Raw genomic sequence first — 27,185 nt, forward strand, 5'->3', positions numbered from 1 at the left:
AGGAGGGGCTCGGCTCGGCTGCGGGACCGCGGCTCGGCGGCGGAGCCGGCGCCCGGCGTGAGTGAGCGCGGGCTTCGGGCGGGGGAAGGGCTTCCCGGGGCTGCGAGCTATTGCCCGCTTCAGCGTGGGGTTGCCGGGGGGCTCCGTTGGTCCCCGGTGTGTGCGGCGTCGGCTCGGGCGCGCTGCCCGGCTCCGCGCCTCGACTCGGCTCCCTCTGCTCCTGCGGGCCGGGGCTTCCGCGCCCCTGCCCGCCGCTCGCAGTGAGGTGTGCGGCGTGTCCTGAGCGCCGTGGGCTGCCGGCCTGGGGTCTCCGCGGGAAGGGGGCAGCACGGGAGAGATGTTCGTCCCGGAGGAGCAGCCGCGCGTCCTCCGGCAACCTCCTTGGGTCACGTTTAGCTGGGAAAAGGGCGTCCTTGCAGGCAGTTGCTGCCCCGCAGAGAACACCGAATCGAGCGAGGACCATGGACCACGATGTATTCCGCCCCCCCACGCCCCCCTTTTCCAGTGGGCTTTAAGGGGATTAAATGTGATGCAACTAAGGGTCTAAGAATAGCTTCATCCACGTTTCCTAGCATGTGCAACGTGCTCTGGAGGGCTTTTGCATGTGTTCTGCCCACGGGCAGTTGTGGAGGTGCTGCTCTGCGGTGGGGCACCTGATGTTCTCTGCCGGCCTTTCCATGCATTGAGGCTGGCTCTGCCTCGCTGAGTGAAGCAGCAACAGAGTCTGTTTCGGGAGAGACTGGGCACTCCTAGCTGGGATTTAAGTTGGTATATAATGCCCTAACCGGGAGGAATTGGCTTGCTTTATTTGCAGGAAAGTATGAACCTGAGTAATTTGCATCTTTGGAGGACAAGTCTGAGCTTATTCTTCATTTGCTGTCAAACTGCTCTGTTAGTGTTTCTCTGATAATATACCCAGGGAACGTTGCATATAAAATAAAGTGCTGCTTCACGTAGCCAAATAAAGCCATAGCCATTTTGCAGTTTAAAACTTGTGTCAAGAATATTTTTTTATTGTTGGTTGCAGGACTCAATCTGATCGGCTCAGTCTTCCAAAAATTATTTCATTCTTCCTAAATTTAGCATTTTTTTTTTCTACTTTAAATGCTTGTTCTGATTATTTTAAGAGCTACTCACTCTCATTCTGTCATTGCTTTCCCTATGGTTTCACTGGTTTCCCATTTCTCACTTTATTTCTGGGTGAGAAGTCTTAACTGTCAATATAGAAGAACGCTCGTCTGTTCTTCTGACACATGACAAAATGTTAGGCTTACTGTTTAAGTAATGATCGAATTAAATTAATTCCTAACTGGATAATCATTGAAAATGGAATCATGGTGAGTGATAACCCTGTAAAAGGGGTTAACCCACATTAGAATTGGGAGTTACTGGTGGTATAGGGAAGGCCTGTGCGGTTTGCGGCTGTTACTCCATTCAGAAGAGGCACATTTGGAGTGGAAGCGAAGTGAGCGTAAGGCAGCATCATTAATCTTTGCAGCTGGAGTACCATCATTAGCATCCCTCTTCCCTCTGGGCCACGTAGTTATCTTCAGTTTCCAGATGCAAGTTTTATCAAATTCTGTCTCTGCAGTGTAGCTGTTGAGCAGCACTGTGCTGTTTATTAGGTGCCAACCTGCCTTAAATCTCTGGTAAATGTATGAGGGAGAGATATCTCCTGGCTCTGAGGAAGGAGTGAGACTGAGACCCCTGTTACTTGGGGTATTTTTTGTTTATCCTTTGGTAGAATGATTTTAAGGACATTAAGCTAGACAGCTTACTGGCTTTATGATGTTTGTGTTCCATTTGCCTAAAGAATCATTATGCAGCGGTGGTGAAATTACTTTTAATTATGATTATATTTTCTTCTGCTTTATTCTGTGTAATCCAGACATCATTACGTTTAAGATGTGAATGTTATAGCTGGATAAGAGCTTGAAGGCATAGTAGTACCTGGTTGTGGTCAATTCTTTTGTCCTATGGCCAAACTGTAGAGAGGAAAAAACAGTTATCTTGCTTTGGAGTATTAACCTTTAAATTAATTAACTTATTTTTTTGCTTACACCAGGTCTTGAAGCATAAGGTGAAGGTTTCTCTTCACGGTGCATGGACGGAAAGCCAATGCGCAGGTAAGACATGAAGAACAATTGTCCTTCTCTTAACCAAGTATAGTAAACCATGTGAGTTTCCTAAGTGCCTTGGCCATAAAATGCAGTTTGTTTTTGTTTGTTTTTACAGCCTGGGATAGGAGAATTAGAATATAAGACTAAAATCCTTACTTAAATGTATTTAGTTTTCACTATTTACAAAGCCAGATGTTTTTCAGTGAATATGCTGTTAGGAAGACAAGTTATCGTAATTCTCCATACCCCCTCTCTCCTTCCACCATTAACTATCATGTATAAAATCCAGCATTTCATTACTTAGATGTTGAAATTGTGTGACATAAACTGCCTGGGAATAAATTTAAGCTTGATTTCTAAGTGGTGTTATTTTTCCCTTAACTAAAAGAGTGTGGTCTCTTTGGGGTCACGCCTCGGGTGGAGAGGAGATTTCTTTTTCTAATTACAGATGCCAGCTGCCTCACTTCTAATGATCCGAAGATGTAGCTGAAGTTTAATTCAGGGGAATTCTTGTTGTGGTTAAATAAGAAACGTTGTCTGTTACATAGAGAAGAAAATGTCTCAGTAAATCATCACAATGACAGGTTGGCAAGAAGTCTTCTAGTTGCTATTCACTGTCTGATGGCAATCCCATGGCAAAACTTAACAGCAGATATATTTCTAGATGTGATACAGACTGTGGGGAAGCAAAGTTTCCTGAATTTCTGTGCCTCTAAAGGAAGTAGAGAGAACTCATGCAAGTTGCTTAGTCTGTCTGTTCTCTTTAGGACATTGAAAGCAAGGAAACTGTATTGCAGATGATTCTATAAACAGTCATGTAAGAGAAGGCAAGGAATTTTAACCATAGCTTCATGTGTAAAGCATTGCTAGCTACAGCATTTGCAGAAACTGTGTATCTGGGTTCTGCATAAAGAGGTAAGAAATTTAAACCCTTGAAGAGTGACACTGTAATTAAATGAACCCCTCGAGCACAACAAAAAAGACGGTGCTGCTGCTTCAGTTCAGCTAATGTGTAAACCTTGGGACGTGATGTGGGCATTGCTGGAGCTATTCATTGTTCGGTATTTTTACCAAGATAAGAAATGTGGTTTAGACAGTGAGGAGCTATAAGTGACTTTTACAGTGTTTTCCTTTTTCTCCAAGATGAATTAAGTAGCAGATGAGCTCTCATCCATTGTCGTCTTCTACAATGGAGACTGTTTAAATCTTAACAAATGTAAAACTGCAGCTTTCCAGGTTCTTACGTTGTGCTCCATTTATCAAAATGCTTTGGCAAAATGACATAAAAGTGGTGAATAGCTTGGCTCATGTTCTTGTTTTCTCTCTATTTTTCATGTTCCTAATGGAAAATTTGAGGTTCTAAGTTTGTTTTTATGTCTGCTGTTTTCTATGTGTTGCTTTGAGGCAGAGAAGAAAGCACTGGCGTTTGTATGTCTTGTGGGTTTGTGGCTTTGGACTTGCTATCGTGGAAGTTCTGTCTGCCAGTCAGACTGGGTAGTTTTAATGGGGTGCAACAGCACAGGACTGAAGTAGAGGTTTTCTATTATGGTGCTGATCCTGGAACCTCAGGCTTTTTTGGTTTTAAATTTTATTTGGGTAACAGATGCAGACCAGACCTTTCAGTACCTTTTGTTTTCCCTCCCTTTCTGGTAAGCCAGGGTAGAGCATGGATAACAGGTCTGACATATTTATTATGTGGTTTTACTTCTGAACTAATCTTTCAGCTGGCCTCTGTGCCTGGATGTATTGGGGTGTTGCAGTCTAGTTGAGCATGACAAGCACAGCTCTGTCCTGGACTTCAGTTCTTGGATACACTTGCATGTTTTAAAGGCCTCTGCATAGGTGGTTAATTTTTTTTTTATTATTATTTTACTGTGTCTCTTAGCAGAAAATGACAAAAGGTTCTTGATTGGATTTCAGGCTCACAGATCTTCCCACATGAAATCCAGCTAATCAGATGGTGGAGTACTTCCATTTATCCTTGTACTTGAGGCTCTGCAGCCATTTAACATCACGTGCGGGAGTGCTGTTAGGTTTTGCAAGAAGAGGGGAGTAAGACTTGGTCAGTACTGTATTAGTAAACATAGTGGGTTGTTATCAAATGTGTACAGCTTTCAGAGGATGGGAAGTATGATTTGAACAGAAAAGGAATTGCAGCTATTGCTGTCATGATTACAGTAGAGAAAGTGCAATGATGTTCCAAAAGGATTTATCTTGCATTAGAAACGAAGCACTAGTTGGGACAGGCTATTCTTTCTCAGCTATCAGGGAACAGCAAGAGATGATTGTTTTGTTGAAAGTAAGAGCAAGGCAGAGGGGATCTCTCAGTGAAGGGCATAGTCCCACAGTACTTGAGCAAGGAGGACAGAGCAGATTTGATGACCAGGATCACTCAAGAGTCCAATACTCATCAGGCAAGTCTGTAGCGACTGGGAAGGGCTGAGGGCAAGCCAGGAAGATGACTCAGCAGGTCAATATCAGTGGGGTACAGAGTGATGTGCAGATCACAAAATCTCAGGCTGCTTTGAGTTGGAAGAGAACTTTTCAAGATCATCTAGTCCACCCCCCCTGCCATGGGCAGGGCCATCTTTCCCTAAATCAAGTTGCTCGAAGCTGTGTCCAACCTGACTGGGAGCACTTTGAAGGATGGGGCATCCACAGCCTCACTGGGCAAGCTGTTCCAGGGCCTCAGCACCCTCATTGTAGAACGTTTCTTCTTATGTCCAATCTAAATCTACCCTCTTACAGTTTAAATCTGTTGCCTCCTATCCTGTCCCTGCAGGCCTTGGTAAAAAACACCTGCCTGCACCTTTCTTATAAGCCTCTTGTCATAGAATCGTAGAATGGTTTGAGTTGGAAGGGACCTTAGAGATCACCTTGTTCCAACCGTCATGCCATAGGCAGGTGCGTCTTCCTCTAGACTAGGTTGCTCAGAGCCTCATCCAACCTGGTGATGGATACTTCCAGGGATGAGGCAGCAATATATAATCGAAGTCTGCAAAAAGGTCTTCCCAGAGTTTTCTCTAGGCTGAACAACCCCAACTCTCTTAGCCTTTCTTCACAGGAGAGGTGATCCAGCAAACTGACCATTACCATAGTCTTCCTCTGGATCTGCTCTAAGAAATCCACCTCTTTCTTGTACTGGGGACCCCAGAACTAGATGAATTGTTTCAGGTGGGGCCTCATGGGAGTAAAGTAGAGGGAGAGAATGCCCTCCTTCGACTTATTGGCCACACTCCTTATGCAGCGCTGGCTGTGATTGGCCTTCTGGGCTGTGAGTCCACATTACCAGCACACATCTGAGTTTTTCATTCACCAGTATTTTCAAGTCTTTCTCCCCAGATATGCCTTGAACATAGCTCAAGGCAGGCACAAGGACTTGATCAGCTCCCAGACTGAGTGAGGATGTCCTCCCAGCTCTTTCTTACCCATCTCTTTCCTGGCAGCTTGATGCTAGGTTACAGCAGTGCTGTATTGGAGCTGGCTCAAGCACAGGCAGCTGGACTCTGCTGAGGGAAAGGGGCTGCAGATTCTGACAGTGCACTTGAGGCCCTTGTGCTCACTCAGTTAACCGATTGCTTGGGCGTAGGTCTTGCTCAAGACAAACTGCAAAAGGCTTAGAAAAGCTTTGGAAGACAGTAATGACCAGTCATGGTCTCATCAGTGATGACCTCATCTTTCAGAGTATGGACATCCTTATTCTTGGTGAAACTGAGTTTTCTGGGCTTGATCAGTGAAAAGCAAAGTAAATGATGTAAACAGGGATGTATACACCAGATCCTTGCTCTTCTCCTTTTAAGTAAGATAGAATAATACTGCAGTCAGGTTTATCTGCTTGTTTGCATAATATAACCTCATTGAGGATATACACCCAAACCTTGCTGGCTAGGTAAAAAGAGGAATCAGTGGTATTTTTACTAATAATCAGATTTTCAGATAACTTCAGCAACACAAGTGACCACCACAACACTGTCAACTAAGTAAGTGGAAATGCTTTATTTTGGCAATCCTCTAGAAATTGGTTATCACCTTTGGCTGGGCCAAATCAAAGATCTTTGTTTGAGCAATTCTGTAGCAAATACAGGAAATAATTTCTTCCTGTATGTGTTAAACTCAAAGCAAGACATTGCCAGACATCACCACTGGTTTGCCACTGAAATCTGTTGGTACTAAAATCTGCTAGAGTAGTGTATGATTTTGGACTTCAGCTGATGTTTTCAGCCTGGGACTTGTTCTTTTTCATAGGCCTTAGGTTAGTCTGTTGCTTTCTGCTGTACTTTTAAGAGTTGCTTACAATCTCATTCTAAAACATAGATTATCTTAAAAAAATCAGTGCAGGCCACTCTGAGTGGAAAGTCAATGAGTATTGGAGAGAATTTGTCTTAGATGTGTGTTATTAGATTTTTGTTTTCATCTTTGGAAGTAGCTGCTGTAAGCTCTAAGGATGGATGTCTCAGATACCTGTGTTAATGAATAAAGGTTTTGGGAACTGGTATAGCTGAATGAAATGGAAGCAGAGCAGCCTATTTATTTAGCTGACTTAGTGTTTCAGACTGCCTGTATTCCTGTCGGTACTTTCCAGCAGTGAGCTACAAAACCTGATCCTTTGTCAGCCCTTTATTAATCCCATTGTATTTGCTGATTTCCCCAGCCCTGCATTTTGATGGAAGCTTAATCCCAGAATATCTGCATAGCTGAGTGTGAATCTTTTATCCTTTTCTCCTCCAATCCTCAACGCTTCTTAACCACCCTGAGTATTCAGGAGCAGCTCTTCGCTTTGGGGGTGCGGGGAGGGCGGCAGCTAGCCTGCCACGTGAGAATCGAGTGCTGCCTTCTGTCTTTCACACCTACTACAGCAGTTCACAGCAACTGACTCATCATTGCATTCTCTATGCATATATATGCATAATGCACACATAATGCAGTTAAATCATTATCTTTGTGGAGACACATGCTGTCAGACGGTGTCCTTTTAATTCAGCTTCTGTGTCTGTGTATAGCAACAGCCCACAGTGCTTAACATCAGGCATCTGGTTTGATCCAGGATGGAAATTCCCAAGCCCATTGATCACTAGCTTCTGCATTACCCAGAGGTATGTTATGGATGAATCAGGAGTGCTAATTTGATGATTACTCTTTTCCATCCCTTGAGTTTTCTTTAATCATTAACCAGTACTTTCTCTCCTGGAGGAAGGAGACTGGATACAGTGCAGGCACTCAGATAAACTGATGGGAACAATGCATCCATGCCTCCAGTTCTTACTAATCAGACTTGTTTTCAGGTTGTTAATTTAAAGGTGTGTCCAGCAGAGTCTCATTTGGGAGAAAAAATCCTGTTGTGTTCTGGCTAGGGAGGACTAGGACTACTGCCTAAATGTGGCCAACTAATTACATGGCATAAGTTGTTCCACCCCATTGTTCTCTGATGGCAAAGAGTCTTGGGTGGTGGGATTGTCAGGGCATGCTATTCCTTGGGGTAGCGCAGCTGTAACCTGATTTTTTTCGACTTAGAATCTGTCACAGTCTGAAAAGTTCTTTGAGATCTGCTTTAGGGCTCTTTTTAGTGGAGGTCATCTTGGAGGAAAGCCTACAGATGTAACAAGAGCTTTCCAAAAGAAGGTCCAGTCCTGGATGCAGGCCATCTTTTGTGATCTGTAGTTATGTGAAATGGGTTTTTATTTGTAGGATGCTTGTTCTGTGCTTAGATGCTTTGATTGACAACCTGGTCAAGAACAACCTGTCAAAAATTATTACAGTAGCATGTGTCTCAATAGGGCTGGTTTGTTTTGACATATCTTGAAACCTCTAATGCACAATAAAATCCATTTGGCTTGCTTAGCGAGAGCTAGGCTCTGCAGAGGGATTTTTGTCACCACCTTTCTCCGTCTTTTGGTAGAGGAATTAAATTACTTGCTCTTTGTTGTTAGCCTGCTAAGGACTATGAAAGTAAGCCCATTTGGTAAATTAATCTCCAGCCAAGGTTCCTTGGGATATATTTTTTGTAGGGGTACCATTAAACTCTGTTTGTGTATGCTGCTGTGAGGAGACCTTAGCTGCATTGGGAGAGCTTTGAAAATGGTTATCAGACCCCACAAGGTGAATCTGGTTTGTGAGGGACAAGAGTGGGTGGAGGAGAGCGAGAGGCAGTATAACAGCAGAAGGATTTGTCAGAGGTGTGAGAAAGGGAAAGCGGTGATAGATGTGAAAAAGATGGGGTAGGTATAAAAAACCAAGGCGTTTAAGGTGCAGAAGCTGAACAGGAGCAAGCAGCAAAAGCCAGAGGGAATACCCAGCTGGATCTGTGTAACTAAGATATGAGGAAGAAGTAATGGTCTGAAACATCTGAATATGATGATCAGGGAGAGGGTGTGGAGGGAATGGGAAAACAGGCTAAGATGCAAGTGAATGATTGTAAGTGCTGCACAGAGACTGGCTTCCCGGTGGTTAGAAACTGCGTTTGACATCATAATGAGAGGAAAGATGAGTCTGTGTTTTTAAAAAATCCTTTCCTTCTAGCATGCTGCAAAATACACTGAGCAGTGGCAGAGTGAAGGGAGATTGCCTTTGAACTCTTAACAGGAACAAAGTGAGGTAGTGACAGTTCACCAGGCCCAGTGTACCGGAGAAGCTGGTGATGGGCAGGCTGTGTTGGGTCTTCTGGTCTATCTCCAACAGCCAATGCACTCGCTGGGTAATGCATAACCATCAGTATTCGGATGTTTTGGCCCTTAGGCTTTAATTGTGCTAAATGAGGGGTTTCCTTTGAAGTGAAAAGAGGCAGTAGTTTCCTATATTTCCTATATTTCCTTTATTTTCATAGTAGTTGGTATGTTACTGGTGTTGAGCACAATCTTTTAATTGTGCTTACGATATGTGGTGGAAGTTCACATAAGCTTGGAACACTTGAACGGCAGCTCAGTTAGGTGTGCTTGTTCAGTCTGATTGCTGAAAGCAGGATTGGCTTTAATTCTTCTTGCTTAGTGCTGACTTCAGTCATAAGGTGATAGTGAAGGCTGGGGTGTAGGCAGACATCTCTGCAAAGTGAGGTATGAGATGTGTCATCTTGGTTCATCCCTGCAGAGCTGCAGAGGGCTCAGGGCAATACTGCCTTCCCATTCTCTCGAGTTAGTGGCATCCATGGTGTGAAGCGTGATCTGTCAGCGCTGTTGTGCTGCTGTGCAGAGGCGTATTGCACTTAAGCCACAGCAGAGCTGACAACTGCTGAGGGATGGGAGGGATAAAGGAAAGGTACTTGAGCTTTTGTAAAGGACATCAGATAGCCATAACGTTGCATGTGGAGCTGGGAAGATAATGTGTTTTTCTACCCAGTGCCAGAAACATGATTTATATATTCTCAAGTCGTTGCTCATCTTTAAAGTTACCATCTTGACTTTATTTTCTTCCCTTTTTTGTAGGCTGGCAGTTATGAATACTTTGATTGTTTTGACCTTTCCCTGATTGGTCTGATAGTCTCTATTGCCTCCTGCAGTTCTTAGACTGCCACTCTTTGGAAAGACTAACCTTGTTTCAAACCATGTTGGGGAAGGTGGATTGAGTCAGAAGCCTCCATCATTCAAAAATGACTGAAGGGGTGATTAAATGGGTATTCTGTGAACTTGAACTCATGGGAGGCTGCAGGCCATTTTAAGTTACTGAAGTCTGTATGAGAGTTTAGTGTGTTCAGATATCGTGATGGTGAGTGACCCCATCAAAAATGTCGGTAGAAGAACAGAGATGTTTGGTTAAATCGTGCAGCTGTAATTCTGTGCAGTGGAAATGCATCTCCAGCTCTGTCACTCTCTGTGAAATGGGGATAATGCTTCTCTCTACCACATGAGGCTATTATGAGGTTCAGTAATAAATGTGTTTATGTAGTTGGATATTCCAGTGCTATGTCATAGAAAGCATACAGAAATAGGTATAAATACAAGCCTGTTGCAAGTTGGCATTTGTTTACTTCTAGGCAACACTTTGGTTTGAGACAGATTCCTCTTTCACATGACCATGTGCTTGTTTCCACATTCCAATGTGGAGCTACAGGCACTGCTGCTTTTGGACTGGTAATCGGGTCAAGCCCTAGAACTTTGGCTGACAGTTGGTGGTCGATGAGTTGACAATGGTCCTGTCTTATGGTTTCCTCTGCTCCAGGTGTACCAGTACTCGACCAGGGGAGACCGGAATGGACGTGACCAGCCGTTGCACCCTTGGAGATCCTAACAAGCTGCCGGAAGGGGTGCCGCAGCCCGCTCGCATGCCCTACATCTCCGACAAGCACCCTCGGCAAACTCTGGAAGTCATCAATCTTCTCCGGAAGCACCGGGAGTTGTGCGATGTGGTTCTGGTAGTGGGTGCGAAGAAGATCTATGCCCACCGGGTGATTCTGTCAGCCTGCAGCCCTTACTTCCGAGCCATGTTCACCGGGGAGCTGGCGGAGTCTCGGCAGACAGAAGTAGTGATCAGAGACATCGATGAAAGGGCCATGGAACTGCTGATTGACTTTGCGTACACCTCTCAGATCACTGTGGAAGAGGGAAACGTCCAGACCTTGTTGCCAGCTGCTTGTCTTCTCCAACTGGCTGAGATCCAGGAGGCCTGTTGTGAGTTCCTTAAGAGACAGTTGGACCCTTCCAATTGCCTGGGTATCCGAGCTTTTGCTGACACTCACTCATGTCGTGAGCTGCTGAGGATCGCTGACAAGTTCACACAGCATAACTTCCAGGAGGTAAGAAGCTAATGTAGTGTTGCCATGCTATAAAACAAGTGAATGTGTCCCGTGAGAGCTTTGGCCAACTATCGTTTTGTGCTTCTTTCCAATTCCTGCCTTTACATCTGCTGTGTGCCCTAATAGCAGTGGGTCTCAGCTATTAGGTGGGGAAGAAAGAGGGAAGAGTTTCTTATAAGACTGCGTTGTACTGGTGGTTTGTATATGATCCGTAGCTTTTTTTCTCTTAAAGTTGTGCCATGTGGAAGGCAAAGTCACAGGTGTAGCTGGAGTTCTGCATTGATTCTGACATGACTGCACAATGGTGTGACATTCTACTTTCCTTTCAGAAATTGGAGAGGAAGGCAGGTGTTACTAAAAGAATTGATATTGAGTTTAAGCATTGGAAAAGTGAGTGTATGGAGGAGCATATGGCTGCTTCAGTGGAGCCTTCATTTTCCTTGCTGTAGCAGAACTAGGGTTTTGCATCTATTGTTCAGCAGAAGCTGTTTGAAAGTAATTCAAATGTGTAATTTTGTTTCTGACCTTTATAGATTCAGGTCTGGCTTCTTTTGTTAATTCTTCCTAAATGATTTTTGGTGGAAAAAAAAATTCCCAGCAAGTGGTTCAGGGAAGAATCAGCATAATAATTAAGGATTCTGTGAGCAACAGTCTGAAAAGAGTGGGTCTTAACTGCCCAGCACTTTTAAGTGAAGTCTTTCCTGAGCCTTGGTTGAAAGGGCAAGAGTTTGTATGTTTTGGAAGCAGCTGTTCTCTAGAAGTGCACTCAGCATAAGAATCTGCTCCCCTGCTAGATTTTCATCTCGTGGCTCTTCCAGAAACTCCATTCTTTCATCCCTTGGAACAGGTAGCTTGCTGCAGAGAAGTCTCTTCTTTCCACTTGCTTCACAAATAGATCCTTTCCAAAAAGAGTAACTGCACTATCAACTCCTGATGCTAATTTAGTTTCCTCAGTGAAGTGGCAGTATGTAAGTGCTGTGATTGATAGCAGCTTGCTGACTTCTTTTTTTCCTGCAGGAAACAGAATGGAATTGTGTTGGTTTCAGTCAGGTAGTACTTGAGAAAAATATGAGCAGAAGCAAGCACAATCAAATTTGACTGTGGGACAGACTGAAGATAGTACTTGGCATCTAGCTGTACACGTGACATCAGTGTGTTCTAAAAGTTGCAATTAAATACATCTTTCTTAACTGTAAAGACTAGAAGATAGAATTTGATGCTTGAGAGCTTGTTTTTTGTAGAACTTGGTTACAGCACTTGGTGAAGCCCTACATCTTACCTGGATATTCCATGTGCTCTCTGCTTGTTCTGCATTTCTTCTGCATTTGTTTTTGGGAGCAGGATGGTAACCAGATGGTCATTTATTTTCAGTGCTTGGTTGTTTTGACGATTAGCTCTGTTCTCCTCTTGTTATTATATGAGTAGGGCATGCTTACAAGCCTCTAAATAACTTTTTAACAGCATAACAATGTTTAGCTTAAAATGCTTTAGCATCAATACATACAACTGTCTGCTCTGGGGTTCTTTTCTTTTGCAGTCTCTTGATGAAAACTTCCTGTCTTCCTTATCCATGTTAAAAGCACACAAAAGCAAAAGTTCTGGACTCGTGAAAACACTGTCCTTGTCAAAGCTGATGTAAATTATAATTGATTTAACTGAATCATGCCCTCTGGAAAACAATTGCTTAGATTAGAGCACTATTTCTTTGGCCTGGGCAGGTTTTGGAGTCCATTTCAGTGCCCCTGGGAGTTTTGCAGCTCTTTATCTTTAATGATCACGTCTTTTGCTTCCAGTGTTTCTCTTCAGACAGTCTTAGTGGTGCTGCTTTTTGAGACTGTATTCTGTTCTGCCATTATTTTCCACCTGAAGAGTGGATTGGTAATCCCTAATGGAAGCCCGTGACCTGGCTGCTTCCTCCTCCTCCACTGTGGAGGCTGAGAACTGATTAAAAAATGTGTCTTCCTCTGCAGAGGCTGGGTGCATGGTCATCGCTCCTCCAAGCTGGCAGAAAGAAACCCGAGATGGGAATTTCCTGAATGGCAATGTAAAATATTAAGCACTAGGCATCAGGCCAACCCATGCAGTTACTTTGAATGCAGTTTGAATTGCTTCATGCCCTCTGCTGTGCAAACCTCTAGTTCTATTATTTTTTGTGTGTTTTGCTGCATTACATCATTAACTTCTTGGTAAAATGTTTTTCCAAGTTTCCCCTCAATTTAATTTATTGCCTAAAACCCCTAGTGAATGCTGTGTTTAAAATGTGAATCTATTCTATGAGCAACTCCACCGTACAGGAACAGCCTGTGTATCTTTTTGTTTGATCTCTGATGTCTGTGTGAAGGGAAAAAAAATATACTTAAGGATGAACAACTTGTACTTTTTGTCCATATTGTATGCTCTGACATTTATTCTATCTGTTTGCAAAAGCAATAATGCATATGAAGTCTGCAGAGGCAATGAAGCCCAGCTGATTCTTGTTTTGTAAGCAAATCAGTCAAGTAGACCCTTAATATTAATAAGCTAATTATTAGTTTCCTGATAATTAAGACAGAATAAGCCAAAGCATTTAAAATAATTATTTGTTTCACTGTGTAAACTAACAAGTTGCATAGTAGCAATAACTTGCTTTGCAGCAGTCATCCAGAGTTTTGTGGGGCCATCGATGCAACTGAGTTTTCTGAGGGTGAAAGGAGGTAAAGCTCAGACATAAGCTGCTCTATGTAGGAGGGAGAGAGACGATGGAAAAATGCTGATAAAGATCTTTAATGACCAACCCAGTTCTCACACTAAGGCTGAAGAAGTGTGTGGGCTAACCTTGTTGTGGCTCTTTCTGCCCCTGAAAGCGCCTGGGATCCAAGTATAAAGTCTGGTAACTGATCTCATTGTCTGCTATGTACTTTTTTTAACAGTGTTTTCTGTTGTCAGTAACTTGGCAATTCTTGCATGTTCCTTCAGTGCTGTGAAATCATTTCTTTAGGTAATTAAAAGGACAGTACAGCTGTTGCTGTCGAGATGATCATATCAAATAATGTATTTTGCTTTAATTTGTGCTGCAAATCGTGGGATTCTATCATGGTCACAAAAGATAAGGACAAGCCAATATTCAGTTATTTTCTGTCACTGAACCTCACAGTGATTACAGACTACAGACTGGGAATGCTTGTAGGGAAGCCAAGCTGATGGTTATCAGTCCAGCCATTTCTGCAGTAATAATTTTGATTCTTGCATCTTTCCCACCTACCTGGTACCTGTGCGGAAGACCTGGCTGTACATGAGCTTTGTAACTCCTCCAGGCTGTCTCAGACTCACTCATGTGTGCTCTGTGGTGTCTTGTGTGAGCAGTCCTGCAGCAGCAGCTAAAGCCTCCTGAGAAACTGGGTGGCTATCTTGGGTACCAAAGGAATTAATGTGTTTTGTGGGTTGTCAGTGGCTTGAGTTTCACAAGACATCAGTCCTTAGGGCCTTAGGAGACTGAGTCCCTCGTAAGTGCATGTGGACTTGTGCATACTCTATGTATATATTTAGAGTGAATGGAAGAGGCAGGATCAGATGAGTCCATTTCCCTCTCCTGAAATATTTTCTGTTCCTCTACAGATAGACATTCAGGAAGACTTGCAGTGTTCTCTTCAATGCCTCTGGCAATTTGTTTCTGAAACTCTTCTTTTTGTGCTCTGTTCTGGATTTCTCGTGAGCAGAGCTTCTCTCTTCCCATGCAGCTTTTCAGTCACGTCCTTATCACCTGAGCAGCATTTTTACTTCAGCTTTATATATTAGACACAGCAAACACAGAGACTGATTATAAAGAAGGGCTTTGTTTTTCCTAAAGGTTTAAACCTGATCGGTGTGTTCTGTGGTTTAACCTTTTAAGTGCCCTACAAAAAAACTTTGGGTAAAATTCCCTTTCACCTGCATCCCCATCCAGAAATGTCTTTGTTGTGTTGCTAAGGTGTGCCTTCTGCTCTGTGCAGCAAACCTTTCACTGGTGTTGCTGTTGAAACTGGTGGGTATTTGGCACTCTGCTAGATCGCTCCATTAGCCTCGAATTTGAGTGGACTGTCGTCCCTTCAGGGTTGCACTGAAGTGCTTGAGTGGTGAATGGCTCTGGGGCTTTAGCCACTGTCCTTACTTTCTTTTTTCCCCCCTTTCCATTTCACCAGGTAATGGAGAGTGAGGAGTTCATGCTGCTTCCTGCCAATCAGCTCATAGACATTATATCCAGTGACGAGTTAAACGTTCGCAGCGAGGAGCAGGTGTTCAATGCAGTGATGGCCTGGGTGAAATACAGCATTCAGGAAAGAAGGCCCCAGCTGCCACAGGTAATCTTGAACACAGTAACATTCAAGACTGCTTTATGGCATCCTGGCCTGTATCAGGAACAGTGTTGTCAGCAGGAGCAGGGAGGTGATCATTCCCTGTACTCGGCTTTGGTGAGGCCCCACCTGAAATGTTGTGTCCAGTCTTGGGCCCCTCTTTACAAGAAGGACATGGAGATTCTGGAGAGGATCCAGAGGTGGGCTACCAAGCTAGGAAAGGATTTGGAGCACGTCTCAGATGATGAACAGCTGAGGGATCTGGGGCTATTTAGCCTGGAGAAAAGAAGGCTCAGGGGAGACCTTATCTCTCTCTACAACTACCTGAAAGGAAGCTGTAGTGAGGCAGGGTTGGTTTGTTCGCCCTATAACAAGCAATAGGACAAGAGAAAATGGCTTCAAGTTATGCCAGGGGAGGTTGAGGCTGGATGTGAGGAGGAATTTCTTTGGTGACAGGGTTGTCAGGCATTGGAATGGGCTGCCCAGGGAGGTGCTGGAGTCACTGTCCCTGGAGGGGTTTCAGAGATGGGTGGATGTTGCACTTAGGGAAATGGTCTAGTGGTTGATAGGGCTGGGACAAAGGCTGGACTTGATCTTAAAGGTATCTTCCAGCTGAAATGATTCTATGATCCAGAGGAAGAGTAATGAGGCTGATATGATGGAGCCACAGCAGTGTCACAATTCTGAATGCAAGTAAAGCCCCAGTAATTCCCTCTGACTTCCACCTGTATTAGGTGGTTTACACTTTCCCTTCATCTAGACTGGAAGGTGTGCTGTCTGGAGCCTTCAATAGGGGCTTTGTTGAATTATTTCCAGGTAGGACTTGCCAAACTAGGTCACTCCAGTAGTCTGTCCAGACAAACCTGCCTGGATTGCTTTGAGTGTTGGATAAAAAAACATAGTGGATAAGAAACAGCTTGTCTTCATTTGCAGTCTATATATAAGCTCTGCTCTTTGATTTATGCCTCAGCTCTCATGGTCTTATACTGGAGCTTGTCAGAATGATTTTGTTGAAATAAGATGTTTCATCTAAGCCAAACCATTTCACAGAGAAGTACCCATTCTGACAAAGCTGTCAGCTGGAAAGCCTCTGAAGTCTCAGGCTTTCTGATCAAAAGAGGTGAGAATCTGCCTGCCTCTGTTCCTGCTTTGGATGTAAACGTGAAATGCAACTTTATTTAGAGGAAAGCTTTTGAAAATTGTTTTAAATAAACAAACCAAACCAGGAAAACCTACTGTTCTCCAGGTAGGTCTTAGTGCTCTTGTATCGGTTTGCCTTTTTAGGCTTCTCTGTCTATACTTGCTTGTGCTCCTACATTAAATTGTTGTGAAGGGCATGTTATTTGCTATGGTTCGTTTACTGCACAGTTCATATTTAAGAGAGCTAGATGGTTGATAAAAGTTCTAAGTAAACTAATGTTTCAAGCAGATGTACCTGTACCTTTGTAAAGGTTTTCAATTGTGACCTTGTTTCAGCAATAGATCCAGTGGATTGTCTGCTTTCAGACTGATTTTCTACTGGGTATCTAAATTGGCCTCTTGAAAAGGCAAAAGTGCTGTAAGATGAGCTGCGTTACAGTAACATGCCAGGGTTTGGGTGCATAAATGAGTGCACATGTTTGCCAGAGGAGTTATTAACTCTTTATCATTTTAATTTTAGCCACTGTTGTTTTCCTTTTGGCTCTGTGCATCTCTGTGGGTATATATGGTTCACCACCTATGTTCTGGTTTGTGTTTTAGGTCCTGCAGCATGTCCGCCTGCCGCTGCTGAGTCCCAAGTTTCTTGTGGGTACAGTGGGATCTGATCCGCTTATTAAGAGCGATGAGGAATGCCGGTAAAGTTCCTCGCTGGTTTACAGAGTTGGATTTAGTTGTATTTACATCTGTTCTCTCAAACTCTGCTGATGTGTCAGTGATAAATGGGTGATATCTCCCAATTTCCTCTTTTGTGACTGGCAGCAGAAGAGATGTACGAAAAAGTGTTTTCTGTTTGCATAATAGTGTGCACCAGGAGTGGTTTTCTTCTTTGAAGTTTTCATTGAAATAGCAAACCTTGAGTGCTCAGGAAGACTTGTAGGTAAAATACCCTTTAGTGTATTGCTTTCCGTGTCACCTGTTTTTCTTTCTCCAGTCATGGCCTTTCATTACAGCTCATCCATTGCGCGGCATTCATGATCTCATTAGGACTTAAAGTACTTTTTCTGTGTAAAAAAAATCTACACTTTCATAACTGAATTGGATTCTGGGCTCTACTATTTCCTACAATACTGATGCAGGAGAACTCATTTCCTCCTCTTAAAGTGTGAGTCTCACATTTCTGGTTCTACAGAGTTCTATATCATCTATAAAGCACGCAATTTTTCTTGTGCTTAATGTAAAGAAGTTCAGGGGATAGGCTAAAGTGTTCCCTTCCTGACTGAGCATTCATACTGGGAAATTCCATGTTTGTAGAGGGAAGGAGGACTTTTTTTCTTTTTTTTTTTTGTTTTATTCAAGGGTTTGGAATATTAGGATTAGTCCAGGTGGCAAGTCATGAATGGATGGACAGCGTGAGCTGGCCAGAGCTGATGGAGAAAATATTCATCAGAAGGGTACTATCTCCATCTGTTGGTCGTGTGTGTGTTATGTATTTGTGTGCTTTCCAGCTCCTGTTTTGTTCCTAGACAAAACAACTGCTTCCTTAAGTTTTAGCTTGAGGCAGACTGAGTTTTTGTTTTCTGCACAGTAAGCCTGACAAATCTCTTGTCATAGTTTTTTTTATCAGTCTTTATAGCAAGCAATACCTATTGCTAACTCTGTCCAAGTATCGATGCCGGTCTACTGCTGTTACTGTGTAAGTGACTTAAAACTGATGAATATGTAGGTGACAGTGTACATTTTTACTAGAGCTATTCATGCACTTATGTGACTTGTGAACACCTGAAGTGCATGACTAGTGCTGGCTGCTCTTGCCGTCAGTTTTGATTCGTACTTGCCCTTGAGTCTCGTACCAGGTGAACTTTGGGAATTAATATTTTTCCTGTTTTGCACAGGGATCTCGTGGATGAAGCTAAAAACTACCTGCTGTTGCCCCAGGAGCGGCCACTGATGCAAGGCCCGAGAACTAGACCACGCAAACCCATCCGTTGTGGAGAAGTGCTCTTTGCAGGTACATACAGCTCCTGCTGCCTTAGGTCAGGAGACTCAAGTCTAGATTTCCTGGTGGTTATGTTCCAGTCTTCCCCACATGTTTCTGAAGTAACCTGTGCATTAATATTTGGAGGTTTCAGTTAACTTGATACTTTCTTCTGTGATTTCTGTGGTGCTATGAACCCCATGGTACTTCCAAACTTACCTGAATCCTCTTGAAAATCACATTCTGTCTTCTAAGCATAATCCCAAGAATGAGTAGCTTGGTGCTGGGGCTGCTGGGCTAAAGCTGACAAAGTCCAGGGGGATTATTTGTACCAGGCACACACCGAGTGTGTCAGCTCTGTGCTCAAATACTCATTCTTGTCTCTGGTTCCTACAGTGGGGGGCTGGTGTAGCGGGGATGCAATTTCCAGTGTCGAGCGCTATGACCCTCAAACCAACGAGTGGCGGATGGTGGCTTCCATGAGCAAAAGGCGCTGCGGCGTTGGAGTTAGCGTGCTGGATGATCTCCTCTATGCTGTGGGAGGCCACGATGGTTCCTCTTACCTTAACAGTGTAGAAAGGTAGGTCTCCATAAGGCTAATGTGCAAAACGCTAACTCTCAATGTTTAAACCTGGGTGTAGCCTCTTAAAAAATGAGTTCACTTTGCCAGCTGAGTTTCTGTTCTGCTGAAACTCTGAAATTTATATTAACTGTTACCTGCATTTCCTCCTCTCTTCCATACCCCTTCAATACTGTGTTGATTTACTGCTGAACCAGGACTTCACACATTGCAGCTTGTGTCATGTTATCCCCAGCTTAATGAGACAAGACAGAGCCTTTGGTACAGGGAAGACATATACAAGAGATGGGCCTGGGTATCATTGATGGAAGGAGTGATGATCCTGGTTAACCTTCTCTGCAATTGCTGGTTGGTTTTTAGCATAGTTGAGAAAGATGAGGTTACAGCAGGTATTTCTTATATGTCCTCAACAAAAGATGCTGGAATTTTATTGTGGAGTGGTGACTAGAGAATTAAGGAACCTTGGCATTTATACGGAAGGAAAATAGGTCAGTTTTAGACCTGTGAAAGACTGGAGTCAAACAAGCTCTACCAAACTTCTGTTGCTGGGAACTACATATGGCAGGCCCCATGCCTAAAAGCCACATGACTCAAGCACTTCTGGTATTCTAAATCTTGGCCCTGTAACAAAGCCAATGAGCTATGCAAATATCTTCTTCCTGCTCGACTCTCCTTCCCACATATGTCCTTGCATGTTCCCAGCTTCCCAAATCATGATCCAGCCTTGCATCCCCTACATTCTGTGTCTTTCTGCTATACACCGTGTCTCCTGGTCTCTGGATTCCCAAGCTTGTCTGGTTCCTTCATCATCTATCTTGAAGTGCAGGTCGTAGTGCTGGCTGAGTTCTTGTGTTAACTTCAGAGAACATACTCTGGCTCCTGCCCTTTGCAAAAATGCAAGTTTCCACATGCCAGCCAGTGCCTGGTGACCTGCTCTCTTCCGCAAATGAACATTTGATCTTCAGTTTGAACCACCACAAGCTGCAGTTTGAACATCCCTGGAATAACATTGTATTGAATGTGTTGTATCTTGGCGAGTTTTATCCAACTTACAAAGAGTTTGTGTTGCAGTTTAAGCTCAAGATAGGCAAGTTTTACAGAGTTAGAAGTTCCCAAGCTTGGGAAAGTCCAAAGCATACCTAGACAAGCTGTTTGGTGTGTTTATCTAGGTATGATCCGAAGACTAATCAGTGGAGCAGTGATGTGGCCCCTACCAGCACCTGCAGAACCAGCGTTGGAGTAGCAGTTCTGGGAGGCTACCTCTATGCTGTGGGTGGCCAGGATGGTGTCTCTTGTCTCAACATTGTGGAAAGGTACTTCTTCATTTTAAGGAAAAAAAAAAGGGGATACAGGGAGAAGATGGTCTTTAAAAGGTGCAGTTGGTGCAGATGAGCTAGAGAGGAGGTAGGTACTGTCCAGATCTTAGAGGGAATTTTGTTTGAAGAGAATAAGGTCAGTCTTCCTGCCCCTTTGTGAAGATGACAGCACTCTGATAAGCTTTGGTGTTTGTTTTTTTGCCAGGTATGATCCCAAAGAAAACAAATGGACTCGAGTGGCTTCCATGAGCACCAGGCGCCTGGGAGTTGCAGTGGCAGTACTAGGGGGCTTCCTTTATGCTGTGGGAGGCTCTGATGGGACTTCTCCTCTCAATACTGGTATGCCTTTTGCAGGCCTAGTTTGCCTTTTCTGTCCCTGGATGTCAGGGGAGATATCTCAATGATCAGTTTGCTCTGTCTTTTTCTTCTTTAAATAAGATTTTGACATACAGTAATTCACTCTGCAGGCTTGTGAGCAGCCCCTATGACCTTGTTGTGTGTAATTTGTCATTTTCTTTCCCTGATGCTGCATTTGGCAGTATGTCCTGTACACAATACTTTGACCATTTGCATAACAGTTGCAAGCACATCATTTTTTTTCCCCCCTGCAGTAGGCCTTGTCTTGCTGTAGGAAGGAAAGTGCCAAAGTTAAAACTACTGCAAGATGGTAATGCAGGTCAGTTCGTAGCATTGCCAGCCCCGTCTTGAGTGAGGATGCTGGATGTGATTGACTGTGTAGGACTGGAGACAGGAGAGATAATGGGAAGTGTTCCGTGGAAGGAAAGCGTGAGTGAGAGAGAACTCACTTTGTTGTGTGGAAATGTAGCATCTTTACAGATGGAGCAATGCTTAGGATGCAGGTTCAAAAATGCTAACCCCCACTGCCTGCCAACCCTGTTGTCCAAAGAGGTGTCATTTCCTCTGCAGTGGAACGCTACAATCCCCAGGAGAACCGCTGGCACACCATCGCACCCATGGGGACACGGCGGAAGCACCTGGGCTGTGCGGTATACCAAGACATGATCTATGCTGTGGGAGGCAGAGATGACACCACAGAGCTCAGCAGTGCTGAGAGATACAACCCCCGAACCAACCAGTGGTCTCCTGTTGTGGCCATGACATCCCGCCGGAGCGGAGTGAGTTTGGCTTGGTGTGCTTGTCTGTGCTGTGCATAGTCACGTGGTGAGAGCACAGGGTGGAGAGTTGTCTTGGGAGGTTTTTCACTTGCTTCCTTCACCTGTTGTCTTCTGTGAGGAGAAAGGTTTGCTCTTTAGCGAGACTAGAGAATGGAGTGCAGTCATGTCATGCCATAGATGCTGTTTAACATGCCAGACTATGGGGAAATGGAGCCATTTGAAGGTCTTTTTTAATAGTTTTGGTCCCTTATTGTTGGAGTCAACTACAAACACAGGAGCTCTTGAGCTTTTTCACTTGATGACATAGTCACACTTGATGTGTGATACTATTAGAGAACACTGTCAAAACTAATACCCGAGTCTTATCCTGCAACACACTTTGCATGAGTTGTCTGAACATACCTACTTGCCCAGAAGAAAGTGCTGGGAAACTGAGCAAGCTTTAGTCTTTACATACAAACTTCCAGCTAAGCTGTGGGGTTTTTTCCTTCAGATGTGCAGGGGAACAGGGGTTCTAGGCTTTCACCTTAGCTTGTTGCCCCCCTTCACCAAATGCTGTGTGTTATGGAGAGCGTGACAGCATGTTCTCACCAATTGTCGTGCTTTTGGTAGACACGTGAACAAAAGATGAACATAGTGTTATAAGCAGTCAACCTGTTTGGGCAGCTGCAAATGTTATGAATATTTATCATTGGGTACTGGATTATATAGTAAAGATTGGATTAATTCTGTCTGCATGTTAGTATTTGTGTCTGATGAGGCGAGTATGAATCATTATTTGAGCAACTGCTGGTTTTGGAGGCAGAGAACATGTATTTATTTCTGTCCTAAAAGCATATAGTGCACTGTTCAACACTGTCCTTCTCAGTTACTAATTAAGCACTGGCTTTTCATGAGCTGCTTCTATATTTGCTTTCTGTAGAAACTGCTAAATAGATGAATCTGCATCTGCAGCCCTCCTGAAGTTTCAAACTTCCTTGAAGCCTAAACAAAGACCATCTCACATTGTGTACTTGTCTTTTCTCTGATGTTCCATTGGATATTTTGACTGGAAGTGATCTTTCTAAGCTACAGAACTGTTTGAGATGTCAATGATTCTGTGCTTTGGGAAAAAGGCAAAATGGAAAGGCTGGAGGCCAAGGTGCTTACAGATGATCCAAGCCTCAGCCTGAGTGGAGCAGGCCAGGGGCTTACATATGGTTCTGCCATCTTAAGAAATGTTCCAGTCTGTAGGCTGGTAAATACTGTCATTTATGCATGTCACACTGGGTGAAGAATTTCAGTCCAGGATGTAATTTTTGGCTGATAAAGGCTTAGGTTCTTATGTGTCTGTTATCATTCAAGCAGTTCTTGTGCTTTTTCTTGAAGAGATTCCCTGTTTTGAGACACATATTTAACTCTTCATGTCTCGTTATTTTTTTAGGCTATTTTATTTGTCCTTTCCCCCCTGACAAAAACCCCTCTATTGCAGACTGCCTTTCACCAAACATAGTTATTAATCTTTTTATTAATGTTTCCATTTTAACTCTTCTTTTCAGGATGTCCCAACTAAATAGCCACTACCTGTGGTGGTTGTTTTGCAGGTTGGCCTTGCCGTGGTGAATGGACAGCTGATGGCAGTGGGGGGTTTTGATGGCACAACATACTTGAAGACCATTGAAGTGTTTGATCCAGATGCTAACACCTGGAGGTAACTGAATTTGATGAGACAATCAAATGGCAATCTGCAGTTATAGCTGCTGCCACCCTGCTGGAGCTGGCCCAGCATAATTGGAGCTGTGACGTACACCATAGCAAAGAAGTTGGCTGTGGCAGCCGGCATCATTCATGTTCACATTGTGGCTTGTTGGTTGCAGGGATACAGCCTGCATTCTCACCACGGCTTGCAGAGGGGTCTCTGGTCTATTGCTTCTCCTTCCTTCCTCCTTATTTGGCTGAAGGGTCTGTGTGGTCACCTCCATCTTGTATCACTCATACACCTCCTGCCAGCACTTCAAATTCCTGTCCCCTAAATAGTGATGGCAGAGGCGCCAGATTGGCCCAGCTGGGCTGGAGGTGGGTGTGAACCCAGGAGCTGGGGGAGAGTCCAAAAACTCTTTACCGGGTCTTCACTGCAACCCGCTCCCCCTGTTACAAAACAAAAGCTGCTCCTTGCTAAACCAGAACAGCCCTTAGCAGAAGGAGCTTGCAGTCATGATTTAGAATTCAGCCTACTCATTTTTTTGCCTTGAAGCTGAGGTTCTGATTTCCAGATCCTTTTGGTAGAGCTGAAACTGAACATGAGCATATGATGTTCTTCTTTAAATCTGCAAGATAGCAATTTGAAGAATTTCATCCGATTTGCCAGCTGAGAGAAAAGATCAGATTGCAGATCAAAGCCATGTACTGAGCGCAAAGGCCATTCTTCCTGTTTGTTTTCTACACTTGAAAGCAATTGCCTGTGTATTTATTCCCAAACCTAATGAGTTCTAAATTTCAAGCTCCTATTGGTATTTTCACTGCTTTAGTAATCTGGAGAGGTGGGAAATGGAGAGAAATTATGTCCTTATTTCTTCCAGCCTAGTAATAGCAGCAGATCAACTCTTTCCCTATGGGATAAGCTGTCACAAGAAGCAGTGGAGGAACTTGCCCTCGTGTGAGTTATGAGCAATGCCTTTTGAACTGCTGACAAAAGCAGTTGAGTAGAGATATAGAATAATACCTGCATCATATTCCTTAGCTGAATGGCTTCAGCTGCTCCCAGTGACAGTAATAAGATATCTAGAGCTAGGAGTTACTGCCTGGGCTAGCGTTGGCAGAAGTTTCAGAGGTTGTTTAAGGTATTAGCTTGTGGAGTTTTTTTCTCTCCATTCAGTCAACATCTGTGGTATTTTCTTTTGTTTGCAGACCTTCTTGCTCTGTGACCTCCTTGCTCTCTTTTTCATTTGTGTAGCCCTACCGAGAAATGTTTCTATGCAATTTGGAATAAACAAATTGCATTGGTAGGAGTTGTTTGATGAAAACTTGCTTCTGTTTCTGCCAGAAGGCTTCAGTGGCAGCGAGGGGAACATGCAACTGAAGTGAGCAGGATGCTGGGGTCTGTAAGGATCAGATTTCCTTGTGAAATGCAGGCACCATTTCAGTAATGTATTTTGGAGACACAGATGGTGCTTGGGATGTGTTGCATCTTGGTTGGATCCGCTGTGTTTAGGCTATTAGAAATATAAAAGGATTTAGTTGAATTGTGAGTGGCAAACCTGTTCTCCTTTGTTACCCAGAGTGGAGCCCAAGGTCAGCTGCAGCCTACGAAGTTGTTTTCTGTCTTGCACATTACCAGACAGGGAGAAAGCCAAAAGTGATTGTGTGAACAGCAGCAAACCGTGGTGTCAAAATGTGAAGCGGTTTCTGTTTTGAGAGAGAAAGCCATGAGCAAATACAGCTTGAACCTTGAGAGTTCATTAAGATGACTGCTGCCCACCTTCTTCCTTGTTATGGCCCACTAACCAGAGGTTAACAACGGTGTAATTGTGCTCGCTGGGGCTGGCTCAGTCTTTCCCACAGTAGCTCCAGGCAGGAGCAGAACCTGTGTGACCCCTGAACCCTTGTCTCTGCAGGTTGTACGGTGGGATGAACTATCGGCGGCTGGGAGGAGGAGTAGGTGTTATCAAAATGACACACTGTGAGTCCCATATATGGTAAGCACCCCGAGGGAGGGACACCCCCTCGCTCCTCATTTCCAGAAAAAACGAAGAGACTCGTTGCGGCTGGACCCCTTTGCAGCTCTAGTTTGCATGGTCTAGATCCAACGTAACTCTTTGCCAGTGACTTTTTCTATGGAATGACAAAAGTGACTTCTGTGAGAGTGTGCCCAACGGGAGATCACGTTGTCAGACTCCAGGGAACCACTGGACAAAAGTACAAGTGTCACTTATGTCCCTATTTTTTCTAAATAGTCTACACTTTGGAAGAAACCAAACCGTAAATTACTGTAGCCTAAACAATGCTGATGCAGAGACCACGTGGTACACTGGGAGTCTGGCAAGGAGGAGAGTTTCCTGCTTTCCCTCCTGCTGTGTGGATGTGGCAGCTTGTGTGGTGAAAGGAAAGTGATCCAGAAAACATTGCTTTTTGCCTTATTTACAGAGAGCTTCAGAAAACAAAAAGTACTTGACCTGCAAGGTGCCACCTTTGCACAGAAGCTTTTCTGTGCACAGAGTATATTTATTTTTCCATTTAATTTGTATCATGTATTTTCTTTGTCTCAATTATAGAGATAATTCCAGCTTTTTGTATACATCTATATGTGTGCATATATATATGTATGTATTTATATATATATATATATATATGTATATGTATGTGTGAGATTTGAGTTTCAACAAGCTGGTGGTTAGGGCAGGGCTATATCCTGCCAATTATTGTGGTTCCAACCCTTGTGGTATGTTTTAAGGTTTCTTAAGAGTACAGAAGAGTTATGAGGAAGGGTGCCCCTAATATCTTTTCAGTCTTGCTGGAGGCAAGTAGAAGAACTGAAACTTTCATCTGTCGACTGAATCGGTGAAGTGCCCTGAAAGGGTGAGAGTGAAAAGGGTTTAAAATGATGCCTTTTTACTGTACAGTGTAGGGTAAAAAAATCAGCTTTTGCCTCTCCCCTCCCCTTTGTCTGAACCTAGAAACAACTAACTGTTGCTTACTTATCAAAACCTTTTTTCTCAAGTTGCCTGCTAGGTATTGGTTCTTGTCTGAAGCTGGGATGCAGGTGTCATCCCTTAGTTCTGACTAGCCTAGATCAACACCCACAGCTCAGGTTCTTGCTGGGATGGCTGACTCAGTCAGCTCCTGCTGAAAAAAAGCTGAGACCAGCATCACCTTAGCTGCCCTCCTGCCTCTTTTGAGTTCCTGTCACAGAACACTGACCAGGCTGAGACAGTGCCCTCCCTTTTAGTGGTTTTTGTGCACTTTGCCTGTGTGTATTTAGGGCAGGGAAAGGTGTGAAAGGCTTTGGAGGCACTTTGTTTGCTGGCACTCTCAGGAACAGTCACGTTTCCTTGACTGCTGAAGCACGCAGGGCTGGGGGAGAGGAAGAACACTAGACTCAAAGGTTCTGATAGGTTCATACTGTAATTTCTATCTAGAATGACCTTTTGCACCTGATAACTTCAGACCTTACTCTTTTAGAAGCAGATTTAGGAAGAGGACTGTAAATTCTTGAGATGAAAAAGGCAGTCCTGATATCTTAAGATCCTTACCTTCATGTAACTCAGATTTTAATGTGCTTGACTATAGTAAAAATTACACTACAGTAATAAATGGGTCATGAAAACTTTTTTAAAAGCCCCTTTTCCCCTGAAGGTGGGTATTCTTGTGTTTACATATGAAGATCATTTGCACCTTTACAAGGAAAACAAGTATTCGGTAAACAAATGTTTACATGTATCATTTATGCTTTTTTCTAGCATGAGTAACTTGTATAAATAGCGCTATCTTAATAAATTTCTTCTATGCTGTTCTTTGCTTGTTCCTTTGGGTGAAAGCAGGGAATGGTGATGCTTTTGTGTAGTTTGTGTGCACACAGAGGCTGGGTTGGGTGAATTTGTTTCAAAACTGTCTTAAAACTGTGCTGTTCACCGTTACCCTCCTGTGCTTTAGAAGCACGTCATTCAGAGACGGCTTTTGCTGGAAGAAAGCATTTGCGCTGTCTTGGTTCAGTCTAGTTCTGCTCACTTAACTGCAAGTTAGCAATGAGGGCTATATCCTAAGTGGAAGATAAACATGTAAAAAAGAGAGGAAAGTAGGTTTTCATTCCAGCACTACCTTAGAGTGAGGCTGTAGTTGATACCACACATGCATATTCCTGATTATGACTGTAGTTCATCTACCTCTTCACTGGAAGAGCTTCACACGCTC

At 43.7% G+C, this 27,185-nt stretch overlaps 1 protein-coding gene across 2 annotated transcripts; it reads left to right on the top strand.

Moving 5' to 3' along the window:
- Nucleotides 1-26,754, top strand: KLHL20 (kelch like family member 20). Of its 2 annotated transcripts, none has more exons than XM_062004062.1 (12): nt 1-57; nt 2,066-2,126; nt 10,269-10,842; nt 15,000-15,158; nt 16,893-16,987; nt 18,185-18,300; nt 18,664-18,847; nt 20,017-20,160; nt 20,369-20,502; nt 21,091-21,299; nt 22,883-22,989; nt 24,893-26,754. In XM_062004062.1, the coding sequence occupies exons 2-12, from the start codon at nt 2,104-2,106 to the stop codon at nt 24,975-24,977; spliced, it is 1,830 nt and encodes a 609-aa protein (XP_061860046.1). In that variant the 5' UTR covers nt 1-57; nt 2,066-2,103; the 3' UTR covers nt 24,978-26,754. The 2 variants fall into 2 exon arrangements, with proteins under 2 accessions (XP_061860046.1, XP_061860047.1); XM_062004063.1 differs by having other exon boundaries at nt 22-61.
- The last annotated feature ends 431 nt before the right edge of the window (nt 26,755-27,185 follow it).

The sequence above is a fragment of the Colius striatus genome, chromosome 10, assembly GCF_028858725.1.
Source record: "Colius striatus isolate bColStr4 chromosome 10, bColStr4.1.hap1, whole genome shotgun sequence".
In the NCBI taxonomy this organism is placed as follows: domain Eukaryota; kingdom Metazoa; phylum Chordata; class Aves; order Coliiformes; family Coliidae; genus Colius; species Colius striatus.

Bases quoted from the DNA above. Each gene is read 5' to 3' on its own strand.
- KLHL20 (XM_062004062.1), top strand. From the start codon at position 2,104: ATGGACGGAAAGCCAATGCGCAG. The intron at 18,301-18,663 runs GTACATACAGCT...TGGTTCCTACAG, and splicing joins TGGAGAAGTGCTCTTTGCAG to TGGGGGGCTGGTGTAGCGGG. The intron at 21,300-22,882 runs GTGAGTTTGGCT...GTTGTTTTGCAG, and splicing joins TGACATCCCGCCGGAGCGGA to GTTGGCCTTGCCGTGGTGAA.